Source organism: Psittacula echo (genome assembly GCF_963264785.1).
Source record: "Psittacula echo genome assembly, chromosome: Z".
Taxonomy (NCBI): Eukaryota; Metazoa; Chordata; class Aves; order Psittaciformes; family Psittacidae; genus Psittacula; species Psittacula echo.
Window position 1 is genome coordinate 85,335,311 of NC_137742.1, and position 19,621 is coordinate 85,354,931.

The following is a 19,621-nucleotide window of genomic DNA, read 5'->3' on the forward strand; positions in this document are numbered from 1 at the left end:
TCCACTATGGCTCTCCTGACACTCCCTGGAACCTAATACAGAGGCTCCAGCTCTCAGCTCCCAAAGGCTGGACCCTACAACAGGCCCGGAGTCCCAGCAGGATCCCATCAGATGACCAGGGGTCTGGATCCTGAAGGACACATGAAGCTCCTGTGCAACAAATCGCCAACTTCAGGAGTAGTTAAAATGCCTCTTTATTAATATACAAACCAAGCAACATTTAGGCCAATCAAAACATGAAATGAAATAAAGCATGAAATAAGTACAGCATATATAACATGGCCGCAATGGAGAGCAGCAAACTCACCCTGACTCATGCGTGTGGAGAACAACTGCCCATGTCTTCCACCATGGGGTTTAGCCATCAGAGCAGCTTTGTCTCTCCCAAACCCCTTTGAATCCAAGACTGGCAGAAGTAAGACCACAGCTCCTCTCAAATGCAACCACACAGCGTGAGGTTTCTACAACCCCACATCTCAAAAGTATAAAAAAGCATCCCCAGGCTGCTAGAGGTGATCTGTGGTTGTCTGCCTGCCACGACACTGCAAGGAGAGAGGGAGATGACTGAAGTGAATGGGGAACCACGCTACTGAAGTTGTTCCTCACTCTGTCCCACCTCAGCTACATCTATTGCACAACATTCACAAGCATAAGGCACTAGGAAAATGTTTTCACAGGTTCAAACCAGTTGTTCTTAAAATTTCAGCAACAGCACACTTCAGGAGTCCTCCGAGCCCTCTAAACTCTGGAGACTGGTAAGAGCATGAAGGAGCTTTGGACATATACTAGTATGTTGATACCCACAAGCAACGCTGGAGAAGGGAGGTACTGGTGCAGATGGCAGTCTCCTCTCAGGAGACACGCAATAGGTGACTGTCCAAGCACGGGGAGCCCTTCTCCCACAGAATTTGGGGCTCCTGTAACAGCTGCTTATGCAAAAGCCATCACACATACGCAGCTAGGATAGAGCAGAGAGACAGACAGAAAAGGCCTTATCTCAAGAGGAGCAGCATGGAGCTCATCTAGGCCAAAAAGAGTTTTCCCTGACTCCTGCTGAAGATGCTGGAAGTGTTACCATCAGCCTACCACCAGTCTGGAACTGGCTGCACTCACAGCATGTGTGCTTCTTCCCCTAAGTGTGGCTTGGGTCGCTTCTTCAGCAGCACAGCATGTCGTACCTGCAAAGCAGCACTTTGTTTTGTGCTGTAACTCAAGACCCAGTCTGACATCAGGAGCCCAGCAGAGCTTTGAGACAAATGGGAGATGTGAAGTCTTCAGGCCATCTCCACAAACATTATGGGTGGCAGAAGATCCCTTTTGCTCCCGCTTCTCCTGCAAACATCAGTTGGTTCTTCAGGGAAGCGTTCAAGCAGGGAACTGTGTTTTCTTTAATGCAATGGGACACTCACAGAGTACTCTACACCACCCCAGGAAGAGGAAAACCCGTTAGAGCTGGAGAGTCACAGAGAATAAATCCATTTCGGGGGGGGGGGGGGGCAGGGGGGAAGAGAAGGTGTAAGCCCAGACAGCTGTACAGGCACGGGAGCTCCCAGCTCTTTCAGATGAGTTCAGTAGGAATTCCAGGCTCAGATCAGCAGCACAGTGCAACAGCAGCTTCCACCAACACTCAGACATACCTGCCAAGGTTTGGACCTGCTCTGCATGCTCAGCACACAGTGATCCAGGAGGAAAATCAAACAACAGGCACAATCAGGGCCCAAACACCTCATCTCAACCTTTAAGGCATCTACAAATATTTAAAATTGTTTTTTCTCTCTCAAATGTAAAGACTCCACTTGCTGAGAGGTATAAACATGCTACAATCATGACAAGGGAAATCTAAAGTGCAAAGAAAATTTATGAATCATTTTTAGAGACAGCTTGAAGTCATCTGCTGACACCAACCCCCTCCTTCCCAAAGCCCTGTTCCCTGACTGAATGCTTTTTAAAAATAAAAGATCCAATCAATCAGTTAAGGAAAAGGTAGTACAAAACAGAAAGCATCCTGAAATTAGTAGAAATTAACCTGACCAAGCACTGGAATAAAATCACTTGGGAAGACAAATCCAGAGAAGCTGTGGCTGCCCCAATTCCCCCCAGTGTTCAAGGCCAGCTTGGACGGGCCTTGGAGCAACCTGGTCTAGTGGAAGGTGTCCCTCCCTATCGCAGAGGGTTGGAACTGGCTGAACTTTAAGGCCCCTTCCAACCAAAACCAGTCCAGGATTCTATGATTCTCAGCAGCCAAGCCTTCTGTCTGAAATAAAAACTACTTCTGTTCCTGTAAGCAACCTCCCTCCCCCCTAACATGGAAATTTCTACCTTGTTTTCATAGATTTCTTCCCAAAAAGTGACCATTTCATTAAAGTGTGCTGGAAGGATAGGGGCAGCGATGGCAGCGCTGTGCCCTCCCAGTTACTTGGCAGTCCTGGGGTAATGGCTGGACTTGATTTTAAAGGTCTTTTCCAACCTTGTTGATTCTATGATTCTATGTGTCAGAGAGACAAACACTGTCAGCAATCGAGGATACACACACCCTACCTCCCTGCGCAGCACCATTCCTTTCACTGCCACAAAAATAAGAAGGAGAAACATGTGCTGGAAAATGAACTGCACCACTGCTCTCAGTTCCTCACATCACTACCCCTAATCTGCCCAGGGCCATGGCAGCCTCTCAGAGCTTGTCCACCACTAAGGCTGCAGAGGAAGATGCTCCCTGAACTGGGAATCAGGACTGATCCTCTCTCCAAGGTTGGGCTTAAGTGGGTGAGTAACTGGCAAAGGATCAAACCGCAATCATGCCTCTCCTTCCATCTCAGCTCAGCCACTTTGCCATCTATCCCCTTGCCTGTTTTTCTTTCGCTGTGCCTTGTGCTCTGATGGGCAAAAAGAACTAATGTGCTCAGCTGCCTGAGGAAGGAGATTACAGAAGTGTTAAGGAGAGTGGGAAAACCCTGGCAGAGGGAGCAGGAGTGTTAAATGGTGGAACACAGAACAGCCACATACCTGCCTGGGAGTTTGGATGTTGGTATCTGCCCTATCTGAAAGCTGAAGAGCCGAATTCAATGCAGAGAGACAGAGCTAGAGCCAACCTGGTCCAGACGATGAAGCATCAGGTAGAATGAGAGAAGAACCCTACATATGAGAGATCTTACAGCAGCACAGGCTAAGTTTGGAGATGCTGCAGGAACAGCAACACAATCAGCAGCAGCTTGAACGCAACAGGGGAAAGAAGGAATCCACGCTTACAGCAAAACTTGGAAATGCACTGGAAGCTTCACATGGCCTACCCTCCTTGCCACAAAATGAGAAGGAACTTTCCAACAAGTGATATCAAATCTGGACACTGGAGTCAACACAGAGAAAACAAGAAATTAAGTCTGGCAAATACAAATGTGAAAATCTCTATAACATACCCTCCTGAAGCAGAAAACATTCTTGAGTAGACTGCTTTAATTTTATCCCCAGATCATTAAATATGAACAAGAAACTTCCTTTAACAGCACTTTTACTCAAGCCTCAGTACTCACTCGGGGGCTAACAAAACATGAGAGCTTAGGGAAGGACATAACAAGCATAAGACAATGTAATACCTCTTGAGAAAGGAATTTAATGGAAGACGCTGCTACCTCTTACATAGTTCCAAGCACAAATGACACTGGGGCAAGAAAGCCCTTCCTAGTATATTGGAATGCCATCGATTTAGATGGATTCAGCACTGCCACACCAGCAAACCCCCACAGATGTTGACTTCTGGGATAAGAAAAAACAAGCCTACACATGCCAAATACGTATCACCTCTTGTGGCCTATCTCCCCATGGGTCACTTTCCCTTAACTTTTATCCCTGATGGGCAATAAGTTTATCCAAACACAGGTCATAGAATCATAGAATGGTTTCTGTTGGAAGGGACCGTCAAAAGTCATCCAGTCCAACCTCCCTGCAATGAGCAGGGATGCTCAACCTATAATATTTTAGCCAAAAAAAAATTATTTTCTCATATTAAACTCCCATTAACTTCCCATGAACAAAACCTACAGGACTGTTCCCATTCTGGATCACAAGACTCGAAGAACTGACAGCAACCCCATGACTCCTACACATGAGGGCAGACTGCTGCTGCCTCAGTGCAGCATGAGGCCATCACCTCTGTCATTGTGGAGGAGGGGGATGCTATTTTGGTGTTTCCCATCCAGTGTCCCTTGCCTTATCATGCAGAATGAGAACAAACCACCTTTCTCAGCAGAAAACATTTTAAGGCCATTTTAAGGGTAAGAATCATGATGTGTAACTTTACAGACCATGTTATTTAGCATCTTAGATGCTAAGATGGTGTCACAGCACCTCTCAAGATCCAACTTCTATTTCAAAGGTGTACTAAAGTTGGTAACTTTTCAACTGATTTTGTTGTTCCTTTTTTAGATACTCTACTTTTAGTCCTCAGATAAAGCGATTAGAGCTTTACATCAGTGTTTAATACCTCTGGAAGAAAACACTACATTAGATGGACCTTCCTCGGCCTCAGTATCTAGCGCTGTTTTAAAAGATGCTATCCAACTATCCCCTTGACAAGTATTCAAGTTGGTGAAGGCAAACAATTCTTTAACATTGTAAGGTTAAAAACAGCTCCCAGAAATTAAATCAATTAAGCTTGAACAGCAGCTGAAGACTACAGCTTCTGATATAAAACAAGAAACAGAATTCCAAGCAGGGAAAGCCAGAGTAGGCGTTAACGAGCTGCAACACTGACAATTACCAAGCCACCTAGCACAAAGTCTCAAACAGCAAACACAGCATTTCAGAGAGTGTTGCTATATCCATCAATGTGGCAGGAAGCTGTTTTCACTCTCTATTTTTGGTGTTGAAAAGTCAACAGATTGAGACAGAAAATAAACCTAAGCAGACATAACGACAAAAGTAGCTCACAAACCACTTTTATGGTTAGAACTGCTGGGGAAGAGACACCCATATAAAAGTTGTCTGAGGAACTAACAGGCGCCTATAAATCAGGAAAAAGAAAAAAAATGATCACAAGGAGGAATATAATCTGGCTGCAACTTAAATAATGCTACTTCAGGAACTAGTGTTTGGTAGAGAACACCATGGTGGTAACTTTCCAGGTTGGTCTTAACTAGTTCTAACTTCGCAGAGAACAAACTGAACGAACCTCTCATCAGGAGTTGCACTGAGTACTTTAGCTCACCTCAGCACTGTACTTCGTCTTCTCTGGGAGAAGTATCATGCCTCAGCAGCAACAACAAATGGTCAATCAACTCTAGTCAGAAGGGCTACTTGAAGACTCATCCCAAGCATCACGTATAAAACTCTTTCTTCAGTTGAATGCCTGTTTCCCTGGATAGGGAAGGCACAGCAACATCCCGTAAAACCAACAGGGGGCCCAACATCCTCCTTGGTATGCATATCCCGTATGGGAATAGTGGGGTTCACAGTATCTATGTGGGAAAGACATGCGAAAAGTGATTGGATTTTGAACTGCTATTAGATGCTTTATGAACCTTTCATTTAAGTATTTCATTTAAGTACTTAATTCTAACACACCAGGCAATTTCAATGCCAAGAGCAATAATAATAGGGGAATTTGGAAGGAATGACAATCAAGTGGAATCTCTGCCTATAGCAGCCAAGCAGAGCATTTCTGGATGCAGGATCTCCAGGATCTGTTCTACTATGATCACTACACTTCAGAAAGCAGTGAATTTTTGGATGTAAATTCAAAAATAAGTTTGAAATCCTTGAAGGGGTCACACACTACAGAGGAATTCACCAGTCACAAAGGAGAACATGCTTGAAGAGGTGGCGTTTATGTTCAACCTCATACACCACATGAACAAATCCTTAATTCTCTTCCCGACTCTCCATCCTTATGTGTCACCCTGGATGGGAAAGCTTGCTCTGACATAATGGTTTTGGACTTTCACTTTTGCTGCCTTAGGGCCATCTGACTCCTTCCACATGCTGAGAAAATCTAGATCATGAACAGGCAGACCACAGACTCAACGGACAGCATGACCTGCAGCAACCCAAGCAGCAGAAAGCAAACTTCAAAAAAGAACCAGGGAAGGTTTTGGGCTCATACTTACTCTACTGATGCCATTTAATAAAGTGCCCGAAAAAGCTTCTAGGTCATAGACGAAGTGTTCATCATGGCTGACAGGGTAGACATGAGTGCAAGGTTGTGTCTGAACTTCAGACAGGAAGATGCTGGAGCAGAAAGACCATGACGAGTTCGCAAGTGGCAGAGGCAGAGGAAATGTTTAACGCATCTTTTTCAAGTAAGTAAAAAGAATCCTTGCTTTTGATTGTGCTCACAATAGGAAGAAGAAAAAGGAGAAGATGTAAACATGTGCAACACAATTCAGCATCCCCCCACTTCTCTACCGTTTACTGTCAGGTTTCAATCAGCACATTTTGACACCTGAAGAATGGGTGAGTCCCAGCTGCACTGTCCGAAGTATCTGTACAAGAGGCATGACACAAAGACCTTTGCTGAAATAAAGCAATATGTAATCCCACTGCTGCACTCCCTTAACTCCCTCTATTCAATCCTTTCAGCGGAGGTACTACCAAGAGAAAGTAATAAGAATTGCAACAGATTTGAGGAGACAAACAGAGGACAACTTCTCGAGTGCAGCAGGAGCTGCTGAGATGCTTTCTCACCACCAAAAAAAAAACCCTGGTGTTTCTTACAAATCAGCACCACAGGTGAGACAAATGCTGGGTCTTTCCCTCTACTTTCAAAATAACCACAGGCAGCTAAAACCACAAGATGCCCCATCCTGCTGCTCAAGTTCCCCAAACCAACACAAGTTTTACACGAACCTTGCCAGACAAGCTTAACCAAGTCACATAAACAGAAAAGAGAAAATCCCCATATTGATTGTATACTGTGCTGCTGAAACAGAAGCATTTCAACAACGCTATTAACATTAAACACTAACATCTGTCCTTGTTAGAAATCACTATTTTTGCTAATAAAACATCCCCCCCAACAAATCCCATTATTCCTTTACAGATGTGAAATGCACATACTGATCTTCAATTGTATTTATAGAAGGCCATTTAAGCTTCAGTGACCCCATGCAAAGAATCCAATCCCAACAACAAACAACACACTTTAAAACTGGAATCTACCAAAAACTGACTCTTGGCTGCTGCTCTCACAATCCTATGTCTCATGCCAGTGAGGTAGCTGGTCATTCTATTGCTGTGTCCGTTGACGCAGCGACCCCTTTACGGTGTGATACGTGGAGAGCAGAGGGAAGTCACAGCATTCATCTGAACTACAGGCAGCAAAGAGCTCTGTCTCATGCCTTGCACCGCACTTGCACTTCCCAAGAGATAGGAAGGGTTTAGTCCTCAGGAAGGTTCATCCGAACCTCTTCCCATCACCACAGGGTTAGGGCCTCTGGTGGGGTTCACTCCTGTAACAGGCTTCCCATGGACTTCTGGATGCATCTGTGCCACTGTGCTTCATCCACTGGGGCACGGGAGAGCCTGGCAAGCAAAGGGTTGAAGGAGGGAGGCAGACTGGATTGGGAAAGCTTGAAAATTAAAGTTTTAAAATATACAAAATTTAACACACCGGAAAAAGTTTAAAAGTTGCAAGACAAGAAAGGAAAAGAAAGAAATACATGGGTGAGGAGAAAGGATTGGAAGATGGTGGGAGAAGACTCCAGCTTGGGAAAAGGAGCAGGTTAGTCTAGTCAGCACTACTCCCCCTGGTAGCCACTCAGTTCCATCTCATCCTTGCGGCGACGGTGTGTGAAGAAGGAGCTGAAGGGGTAAAGCTTGGCTTTGGCCTGGAAGCGGTGCCCAGCAATGTCGATCTCATACTCGCCCTGGTTGATGAAGTCAGTTGTCACCACCAGCTCTTCTCCTGTCTTCTCATCAAAGTGGTGCACAAAGCCGAGGCAGACATGGCGCTCCAGAGTGTAACTGTAGGCACTGCTGGTGGTCTTGCCCACGTAGCGGCCATTGCGGAAGATGGGCTCCCCCCACCAGGGCCAGAGGTCAGCGTCTGTGTCATGGTCCTCAAGAATGAACATGGTAAAACGCTTGTATACACCATTCTGCTTCTGTTCCAGCAGTGCTTCCTGGCCAACAAACTGCATTCCCTGTGGGGAACAGGAAGCATCAGCTGATGGAAGGAACATGAACTGTAGCACCTGCTGAGTTTTAGCAGAAAAGTTTAATGACACAAGATCAGTTTATGCTTGGAACTTATGCCCTATCAAGACAGGCTGCTTCTATACACAAAGAGCTCACTCAGAAAGAAGCTTTCCCCTCATGTTCGTTGTTCCAGATGTTAAAAAGACACAAAAATGTATGTGAAAATGTGCCTTTAAAAAAATAATTCTCATTTTTACCACAGCGAAAACCCCATTACTGTTCTAGTTTTTGCCATTTTTCTGGTTCCAGAAGTCTACTCTGGTTTACAAATCAGAGGGAAACTGTGACAACGTATGAAATTTATACCCCCAATCACTGCATTCCTTTCTTGAATTGATTCAAGCATTTATTTCAGCTCATGCAAAGAATGCAAAAAAGCAGATAAGCCAGTGACAGCACCTGCCACCACAAAAGCAAGATCGAATTCTATGCTGTTCTATGTTTCAGTAAAAATAAAGAACTCATCTGTTTTAGTAAAAATAGAAAGCACCTGTTCTTGGTGCCTGTCCTCATATTTAACCTTATTAAATGCCCGTTGGTGCACAGGCTGGCTTTTGCCTCATCACACTGGGAAAACAACTGCGAGAAACATGAACTCTCAGCATCTGTAAAGTATGCATCACCCTCCACCATACTGCACATTGCACATAGGAGTGACCCAGGACACTGCACCCATCACTGGGAATGCAGTCCAGAAAGGAGGAAGACAGAATGTTTCTAGTATTTCTGCACCTTTCTGAAGTACAAGAACATAGGTTACAGTTATGCACTGTACACGGTAACAATGACAGCTATCCACTTGGATGGAGGCCTCTTCATTTCAGTACTGCCCTCCCACCCACTCCAGTGCAGGAGGTAGTGGTGTACCTTGTCCAGCTTGACCTGGAACTCGCGTCCACACTCTATAGGAGTGGTAAAAGCATCCAGATCCTGGCCCCAGAATGCAAAGAACTTCTCAATGCGCAGGCTGCGGAGTGCGTAATAACCGGCATTGCGAATCCCATACTTCTGTCCCATGTTCATCACCTCGTTGTACACATGAAGGGCATACTGCAAAGGAAGGGTGACACACAGAGCTGCACACTAACACCAGGAGAAAGCAACAGCATCTGACACCACCAGGGATGTTACTGTGCTCTGCTGCTGGAGTACAAGAGGTCTTTCAGACGGGAATGCACTACAAAGCAGGGAAACTACCCCTCTCCCTCCTGCAGGCGGCTTTCTCATGCTTCCTTACCCTGAGCCAACCTGGAAAGTATTTCTGATTATGCATGCAAGCGACTGTTTTACCTAGCTAAGGCTACAGTGTACTCTTACCTCTATGGGTATATAAAGCATGAATCCAGGTTCTCCTGTGTGAGTGATACTCATCACACGGATGCCATTAGCATAGCCCACGCTCATCTCCTGCAGAATCAGAAGGGTGAAATCATTCAAACTGGAACACAGCACAGAGATCCAGAAGGAGTACAATGCATAACACAAACCACACTGGCCTGCCCTCTTTCCCCTTCCTCACTGCATTTCACCACCAGCACACACTTGCAAAAAATTCTGAATTTAGAAATACAAACTGTGATGTCACATTACCCAGACTTCTTCATCCCTTCATGACACTTGGCAGTATGCCTAGGAACTAGGTCAGGACACAGGCTTGTATTCCAGATAAAGGCAGAAGCTGAACAGCAGCTATCTGCTCTGCTTTTTATCATGACAGGAGACAATGACTCCTGAGACACCAATCCCAGCTGCCTCTCTGACTGACAGCTTCATACTTGATTATATGAAATATACCACGAAATCAAATGGCACCAAGCCTACAGTGAATGCAATATTGAACACATGCATATCCATCTATGTATTTAGCAAGCAGAACCCAACAAGAAGTAGTTAAAGTGAGCCTAGCGAGTTCATTACCAGCCTAGCTCAGCAACTGCAGTAAACACACATGTAAATCTAAATTCCCCTCTAATTATCCAAAGTACTTTTCTCCCCCTCCTTCCACACATGCTTCACATAGCCTAGCAGGGTGAGGAGGAAGGAAACACACTCACTCACCTTGCAAAAGAAAGAGGGAAAGTGTTCTGGAGTTATTGGGGCATATGACAACTCTGACAAGACATCCACAGCACGGGGACCAATCAGATTGAGAGCTAAAGAGGGGAAGGTAACACTATTAGGATGAGACTGTAGAAGTCTTGTGTGGTGTCTAACTTGCATAAGCACATGCCCCAATTTCTAAAGTCTTAAGCGTTTATCAAACTAACAGGTTAAGTTTACATTTAAGAATGAAGAGCCACAGAATCCCAGGTTTGAAGAGACGCTCAAGAATCATCTCATTCAACCTTTCCTGGCAAAGCATGACCTAGACTAGATGTCCCAGCACCTTCTCCAGCCAAATTTTAAAAGTCATTAACCTCTCTCTCCTGACAGTCCACAGGAAAGGAAAGCTGTCTCCCAGCCCGTGGCTTGCTAGAAGGAAGCCTCAGTATTGCTGTTTTCATTTCGCTGTTTGGACAAGGGACCCAGTCACCAGTCTGGACACTTTAGACAATTTACTGGTAGGCAGCACAGGACACCATTTGTGATTTCAGGCTGTATAAGGAGGTCAGCCTTCAGTGATTTCTTACCTGTGTATTTCCAGGTCACGTCTTCCATGGTCAGATTGCTGTCATCAGGCAAGCGGTTCTTCAGCCAGGCCCAGCAATGAACTTGTTGGTCAGTTGGGGAAATCATGAAGAAGCTGGGAACAGACAAAACCAAGAAACAATGAATGGAAAGCCACAAGGTGATTCAGTTAATTCTTTGTTCATGGACTACTGGAGCCATTTGGCAGCTCCCAGGCTAACAGGAGACTGAAACACACAAAAACTACAGCTAACATCTCTGCATTAGTGCCATCACATCTGTTGCAATAAGAAACCCCAGCCTCCGAGCATTAGCAAGAGTCTGGTGAAAAGAAGTGACTAGAAGTGGAACAGAGGCAGTTCTACAGAAAGTTCACAGAGTATCTCAGCAGCCACAATCATTTTGCAGAAGGTATTCACAGCTTTTCATGCCTGGCGACTGTCTCCTCCAACAGTAAGAAGAGCGCAAGGTTCACACAGCAACTTCCTGTTTCAGCCCAAGCCTTGTCACACACAATGCTGGTTGTTATTATTAGCAGTTTCCAAAAAAAAGAACTCCACTTATATGTGAAAATGAGCTACTTGTTGTGGAGCTCTCTTTCACACAAACTGTGAGTTAAAGTACATTATTGACAGAGATAACATCTGCAGAAAAGACTAGGCAAGGAGGAAAGCTACTGGTTTCACACAGAGAAGGACAATACTTAGAAGCAATGCATGAATGCAGACAGAAGAGGAAGAGAAAGAAAAGCTGTTTCTAATTGAAAGAGCAGCAAAGAATAATGCTTTCACACCAACACAATGAAAACACACACAGAAAATGCTCCAGAGAAATAAAACCAACATTCAGCTGGGACATGCCCATGAAGAAAGTTTTCTATTAAATGCCAAAGAGAACCCAAATTGTTGAGTCAAAGGGTAAGATCCTGTGATCATGTCCGTTTGCACCAGAGAGCACAAAAAAAGAGTCACAAGATACAGAAGAGCTGAGCATTAACAGCACCTGTACTGCAACACAAGTAAAATAATCAAGTAGTAGCATCAGCACACAGTTCCAATGAGGAGATTAGCCAGAAGCCCACGAGGAACCATGTTGTTTGCACTTCAAATGATTACCTAAATTAATAAACTCTAATGACTGCTGAAAACAATTGGCATTTCAACTGAGAAATTAATCATCTGAAGGCCTAATGATGCTGTCCATCTGTAGTCCCAGAAAAAAAGACATGTTTTCCACAATATCTGTAAATTTAGGAGGTCCCTTTCACTAGCGTTACCAAAATAGGAATACAAGTGGAAAACTGCAACTTTTCTTCTTAGTTCATAATTGTGAAAAAGTTTATGATCTTCATTAAGAGGTTCTCAAAGGCTCTAACACCTGAAGGGTGATGGATAAAGACGCTGTCCGCATACCTACCTGCGTTTGGTCAGCCGCGCTATGCTGCAGTCATTCTCATAGCCTCCTTTCTCATTAAGCATGCCTGTATGCACAACATGCCCAACTGGCACATCCAGGTCATTGGAGAAGAGATACTGAAGACTCTCCAGGGCCTCGTCTCCTGTGGACTACAGGAATTGAAAGGGAGAGCAAGTCAGATGAGCTGTCTGAGCAGGACAAATCCACTGGGGCAGTTTAAGATGGCATCAACGTCCTGGCCCCAATTTCTTCTATTTGTAATAATAGTGACAGTGATGTCTCGAGTGTACAATGGTGTCATAGTGCTGGGGGTCAAATTCTATTTATAGACTAAGCTGGTATTTCTATAAACTGGGCCCTCAACAGACAAAAAGCAATCTATACTAAATATTGCGGTATGTTCTGAATTTGGTCATGCAGCTTAACTTCCTCTAGCTAACCTCAACAGTATACACAGAATTCTGCAAAAGCAGTCAACAATAAACTAAATGTGGATGTGGAGCTTTGGAGTAAGTCCAGAGAAGGCCACAGAGATGCTCTAAGGGCTGGAGTACCTCTGCTCTGGAGACAGGCTGAGAGAGCTGGGCTTGTTCAGCCCAGAGAAGGCTCTGGGAAGACCTTATATAGCAGCCTTCCAGTGGCTGAAGAGGCTGACAAGAAAACTGGAGAGGGGCTTTTGACAAGGGCCTATCTTGGCCCTCGGACAGGAAGGGACAAGTTAGAATGGCTCTGAACTGACAGAGAGGAGACTGAAATGAGATCTTAGGAAGAAGTTCTTCCCTGTGAGGGTGGTGAGACATTGGCACAGGTTGCTCAGAGAAGCTGCGGCTGCCCCATCCCTGGCAGTCTTCAAGGCCAGGCTGGATGGGGCTTGGAGCAACCTGGTCTAGTGGAAGGTGTCCCTGCCTGGAGGCTGGAACTGGATGCGCTTTAAGGTCCCTTCCAACCCAAACCATTCTGTGATTCTATGACTAAAGGCCACCTTTACCAGGCTGATGTTCTGTCACTTGCTAGGTACTTACACTTATTTCAAACTTGGTAAAAGATGACATGTCGATGACACAAACCGCTTCCTTACAGCACTTAACTTCAGAACCCACAACATCAAACCAGTCTGGTTTGTAAAAGGTCTTGCTCTGACCCATATCCAGCACATCTAATATGAAGAACAATCAAAGGGACAATTAATCAACTGAATGAACTAAGATCTTACACAGACCAATACGGATCCACAAGGCAGAGGAAGATGTCATCTCACCATTACCAGGTGGCACAAAATACTTGACTCTTTCAAATCCATGCTTCTCCATCCACCTCGCTCCCTGAGCATCCAGACGGTCGTACAACGGTGAGGTACGCAGCTGCCTGCCAGTCTGGAAGTCCCAGCGGGGAACCTTCAGATCACACATCAGGGCTGCAGTGGTCACAAAGATCCAGAATTAGGAAAAATTATTATCTTTATCTAAACTTTTTGTCCAGATTATCAATTCTTACTAATATCTGAACAGTTAATAAAATTCCCTCAAAACAGTTCTGACTTTCCTCTCCCGTTTCTGAAAATCAACAGATCTGTTTTGATCCATTTATAGCTATTCAAAATCAGAGTAGCAGTATTTGCACAGAGTACTTACAGATACTTACAGTCTCATGAAAACACTGTCAAGATAACAGAACCTCTCTATCTTTCATGAAGTCATACCAACTAGTATTAACTATGCATGATTCTTCCCTGTCAGCACACTATATCGGACACTTATGTTGGGGTAGGCAGCCCACAGCTACAGGGATCATCTAATTCACCTTCTTAAATACTGACAGTTCAGCCTCTTCTAATTATTGAAGTTTTTCCAAACTGAAAAGGGTCCTATACCTTTTCAGCCAATACAGAATATTATTATTTAGAAAGCAAGTTACCCTAATAAATGGTTAGCAACCTCCCTGGTTACCAGTGGGGATTAGTAACTCAAGGATGCTTAAATACTTCTTTATAAATGTTAAGTTTCCAGGCAGGTTATAAGCTGCTTAAAATTGAAGATAAACCAAATATTTCTTACTGAATACTTCTATTGTTTTTGCCTCATGGCTAGCGATTTAATTATTTTACTGGCATTATGTGCTATTGGCACTCCTGAAAGAGTGGGAGGTATAGATTAGTATGGGAATGCACCACTGCAGAAATGGAACACAGTAGCTCTCTTGTAACAATTACAGTGTTTCTCTAGCTATCAGAATTGAGATCTCTATTGGAAAGCAACTGCAGAGTAACACCCAGAGTATAAAGTGATATTTCTGGAAGGAAGGTCAAAGCGTAAGGTTTTGATTTCCTACATGTAGCAGGGCTAAGAGTTTACCCAACTTTCTGCTTTCACCTGAACACATTTTTAGTTTAGACTTAGTATTCAGATAATTGTTCCTTTTTGCTGCTTGAGAAGCACGTCATTTGAACCTTGATAAGAAGCTGTCCACACTTTCCAGGACAGATAATCAAACAACAGGATGAAACCAAGCATGGCTTTAGACAGGAATGACATCTCAGATCTCTTCTGCAAGGTATTTATCAGAAACTGTGACAGGAGAAAGCAAAATATGTTTACAAAGACTTCCTGAATGATGGAAGATAACCTTATCACATATCCATAAGTGGAAGCGATGGTATTTCTATACTGTAATGATGCACAAGGAATAACAATGTTTGAGACAGTGTAATATTCCCAGTTAAGACCTGGGCATCATTTTATGACGCTGGATCACAGACATGCAAAAATTTACCCATAGTAGATGCAAGGCACAGAAATAGGAGACAGCATGGTACCAACAGCATTTCCTTAAGAAAAGTTAGTAAGAATGCCACTAACAAAAAAAAAAAACCCAAACCAACACCCTTTCCTTCCTCCTGGGAAGAGGCTGTATTGCCACAAAGCAGGCCAGGAAGTAGGAAAATGGTTCTCTGAGTGATGACAGCAGCAAAAAGGAAAATCTTGGATATGCTGGCCAGAACTGAATGCAAAGACCTCACTTACGCATTACTTCCATCACACGGTGACGAAGGAAAGTGCGACTGCTCTGAAGGGTACCAAAACGTTTCAAATCCAGAGGCCACACATTTTCTGAGGGATACCCATTTACCATCCACTCTGCCAGGTACCTGATAGAAGAAGTAAAGAAAGACTGAGGTATCAGCCAATGTCTTCAGGGAAAGACTCAAGCTTTGAAGTCAGAAGTAAGGCAATCTGGACATGAAAATTGCTTGTGGTAGGGAGACAGAAGACAACTAACGTGGTATTCTAAATACTAGCATAATCTGGAAGGTTTCCCTTTAGAAAACTCATCGACCAGATTTCCAAATTATTAATTTCTCATTAGTATGAAATATTGTCCTGGGTTCAGCAGTAGCAATCATTTTTCTCCTTCTTAGTAGCTGGTGCAGTGCTGAGGTTTTGACTTTCAGCCTGGGAACAATGCTGATAACACCAATGTTTTTAGTTGTTGCTCAGTAGTGTTTACTATGACCAAGGACTTTCTGAGTCTCATGCTCTGCTAGGGAGGAGGGGAAGCCGGGAGGAAGCAGAGACAGGACACCTGAACCCAAACTAGCCAAAGAGGTATTCCATACCACAGCACATCATGCCAGTATATAAACTGGGGGCAGTTACTCAGAAGGGCTAGATAGCTTCTCAGGTCGGGATGGGTATCGGTTGGTGGGTGGTGAGCGGTTGTATTCTCTTCCCTTGTTATTTCCCTTATCATTATTATTATTGGTGGTAGCAGTAGTGGTTTGTGTTATACCTTAGTTACTGGACTGTTCTTATCTCAACCTGTGGGAGTTACATTCTTTCCATTCTCCTCCCCACCCCTTCGGGAGCTGGGAGAGGAATGGGGAGAATGAGTGAGTGGCTGCGTGGTTCTGGGTTGCCAGCTGGGCTTAAACCACAACAGTTCTTTGTGGTGCCCAACGTCGGGCACGAAGGGTTGAGATAACAACAGATCTGACCAGAGCGTGTCTAATCGTGATAAGCATTCATTGTTTCGGATTAACAGTCACTCATCACAATGCTGATTTATTGGCTCTCAAAGTTGTTGCTCTTGATCTCACAGTTTCAGCATGTCGTACCTTACCTACAGCCGGTATTTGCTGGTTTAGTGTTTAACGCCTGGGGGGCTTGGGCTAAGTTCCTATTTTGTTGTACTTTACAGTAATGACTTGTAATACAATAGACTCATTGATGATGAAACTGATCTGGCTTGCGTTCCCAGTGTGGTCATCATCTCTGTACTTTGGGAGGTATATAAAAGAAGTGTTTAGCAATTACACATCTTTTTTTTCCTCCTTGGGTGGTCAACCTATGACGAAGACATTCCCTTACACCCCAGCTCCTCCACCAGACTATTTACAGCATCATTAGAGTGTTCTGAAGGTTTTCAATAGCCTTTGGGTACCCTTGAGACCTGCCTGCTGATTGTGACTGGGATCACCATGTTGGCACACATACAGAGAGTGTTTTACCCATGACCATTTAGTCTGATCTCGAAAGTTAAGCAGAGTTGGGTTTGGGTCTTGTCTAGGGTTAGATGACTATATAGGAGGCCCAAGAAATTTTCCCTGAGGCTGGACAGTCATGAGTGGCAGTGTGTGTGGGATAATATGGGCAAATACCAAGGCCAGTGGGCCCCTCCAGTGCTTTGGAATTTCGCCACTGAACAAGTGCAAAATCCAGGAAAATTAGTAAAACCCTTAAACGAGGTGTGTTGTCATTCTGGTCATACCAGAGAGGGACAAATCATGGCAATGTGCTGGGGCTTGGCCTACGCTTACAGTGTTCAACACCATCCAGCACCTTCAAAGGGAAAAAGATGTCTCTGCATCTGATGGCAAAGCAACAGACAACGCAGCTAATCCAACTCCAAGTACAGCAGCTACACCAACCCCAGTGACAAGCACAGCAGCTTCTCAAACTCTGACTACAACAGACAATGCAGCTACTCCAGCTCCAAGCACAGCAACTACACCAACCCCAGTGACAAGTACAGCAGCTACTCAAACCCCGACAGCAACAGACAGCGCAGCTGCTGGTGCTAGTAGCAATCCCCAAGCACAGTGGCTGCACCAACCCCAACAACAGATACTGCAGCCACTCCAACCACAGTGATAATCACTGCAGCTAAACCAAAGGACCAATTCGTGCCAATATTCGCTGCCCCCCAAAAGGGGAAAAGCAAACAAGAGGCACAAAAAGCAACCCATACAGTGAAGAAAGATGAAGAACCAATGCACTTACTACACGAGACAGCACCTGAACAAGAGTTATTATTACGTGGATCAGAGGAAGAGAAAGAAGAAGAGGTGACTTCTCGACCCTGAACCTCAACCGAGCTATGGAACATGCGAAAAGATTTTACCCGTCAACCAGTGGAGCACATCATCACCTGGTTGCTCTGACGCTGGGACAATGGGGCCAACGGTCATGAACTAGAAGGTAGGGAAGCCAAGCCGCTAGGATCATTTGCTAGGGAAGGGGGAATCGACAAAATGATTGCAAAAGAGAAATGGTCCCTCAGCCTTTGGAGGTGGCTCTTGGCAGCTGTGAAAGAAAGGTTTCTGTACAAGGACGACATTACGAGCCGTTCGGCCAACTGGACCATGACAGAGAAAGGCATTCTGTCTCTGAGGGAATCAGCCATTGTAGAGACAATTTACACAAGCCGGATGCTGGGAATGCATATGTAGATCCAGATGAAGTTGAATGTACATGACCCATGTCGTGGAAATTTACACAGAGTCCACCATCATCATATGCCCACTCATTGGCATCAATAACCTGGCATGATGTAGTACCACCAACATTGGATGAAGTGATTCATCAGCTCTGAGAGTCTGAAGACAATCTCACCCCTTCCATCATTTCAGCTGTGGAAAACTGTCCCAGGAGTTCAAACAATTGCAAAACGATCTATCTGATCTATCCAGCTCCCCATGTGTACCAACACACGTCTCATCTATTAACAAAAGGCGTCCTACTGCTCAAGAGAGAAGATACAGGAGGTACATGCCACAGGCCACCCTACGGTTTTACCTGCGGGATCACAGAGAAGACATGACGAAGTGAGATGGAAAACCTGCCTCAGCTCTGAAGGAACGGGTGCGTGAATTGGAGAACAAAGGTCAAGGATGATCATCCCATGAAAGCTGCAGCTTCAGTCTCTGGTGAGCAGGTTCCCAGATGGAGTGGAAGAGCTGATTTTACTCCAGCTCCTGTGATAAAGAGGTGTTTTCTTTCTACAAGGTGTAAGTGACCAATATTATGATCACTATTAGAGGGGCCCTGCCTCCAGCCAGGTGGAGGTAGGGGACAATCGGATTTACTGGACTGTGTGGATCAGATGGCCTGGCCCATCAGTCCCACAGAAGTATAACGCTCTAGTAGATATCGGTGCACAGTGTACCCTGATGCCATCAAGCTATCAAGGGGTGGAACCCATTTATGTTTCTGGATTGACAGGAGGATCCCAAGAGTTGACTGTACTGGAGGCTGAAACCAGCCTGACTGGGAGGAAATGGCAAAAGCACCCCATTGTGATTGGTCCAGAGGCTCCATGCATCCTTGGCATAGACTACCTCAGGAGAGGGTACTTCAAAAACCCAAAAGGGTACCAATGGGCTTTTGGTATTGCTGCTTTGGAGACTGAGGAAAATGAGCAGCTGTCCACCTTGCCTGGTCTTTCAGAGGATCCTTCTGTTGTGGGGTTGCTGAAGGTCAAAGAACAACAAGTGCCAATTGCGAACACAACAGTGCACCAGAGGCAATACTGCACCAACCGAGATTCCCTGATTCCCATCCATAAGCTGATCTGTAGACTGGAGAGTCAAGGAGTGATCAGTAGGACCCGCTCACCCTTTAATAGCCCCATATGGCCAGTGTGAAAGTCTAATGGAGAGTGGAGACTAACAGTAGACTATCGTGGCCTGAATGAAGTCACACTACCACTGAGTGCTGCTGTACCAGACATGCTGGAACTTCAGTATTAACTGGAGTCAAAGGCAGCTAAGTGGGATGCCACAACTGATACTGCCAATGCATTCTTCTCAATTCCTTTGGCAGCAGAGTGCAGGCCATGGTTCGCTTTTACTTGGAGGGGCGTCCAGTACACTTGGAACCGACTGCCCCAGGGGTGGAAACCCAGCCCTGCCATCTGCCATGGACTGATCCAGAATGCACTGGAACAGGGGCAAGCTCCAGAACACCTGCAGTACATTGATGACATTATTGTGTGGGGTGATACAGCGGAAGAAGTCTCTGAGAAAGGGAGGAAAATAATCCAAATCCTGCTGAAAGCTGGTTTTGCTATAGAACAGGGTAAGGTCAAGGGACCTGCACAGCAGATTCAATTTCTG

General features: G+C 44.9%; 1 protein-coding gene across 5 annotated transcripts in view; it reads right to left on the minus strand.

Annotated features, from left to right (window-relative positions):
- Positions 1-192: 192 nt before the first annotated feature.
- Positions 193-19,621, minus strand: part of PDPR (pyruvate dehydrogenase phosphatase regulatory subunit) — a 36,114-nt gene continuing 16,685 nt past the window's right edge. For 4 of the 5 annotated variants that reach the window (XM_080638795.1, XM_080638796.1, XM_080638797.1 and 1 more), the window contains exons 10-18: positions 15,252-15,376; positions 13,490-13,645; positions 13,254-13,387; positions 12,232-12,380; positions 10,818-10,930; positions 10,246-10,340; positions 9,505-9,594; positions 9,055-9,237; positions 193-8,132 (exon numbers count right to left, since the gene is read on the minus strand). In XM_080638795.1, coding sequence (XP_080494921.1) covers positions 7,728-8,132; positions 9,055-9,237; positions 9,505-9,594; positions 10,246-10,340; positions 10,818-10,930; positions 12,232-12,380; positions 13,254-13,387; positions 13,490-13,645; positions 15,252-15,376 — 1,450 coding nt within the window. In that variant the 3' untranslated portion in view covers positions 193-7,727. The remainder of the gene's footprint in view (positions 8,133-9,054; positions 9,238-9,504; positions 9,595-10,245; positions 10,341-10,817; positions 10,931-12,231; positions 12,381-13,253; positions 13,388-13,489; positions 13,646-15,251; positions 15,377-19,621) is intronic. The other variant, XR_013958839.1, reaches the window with a different exon arrangement.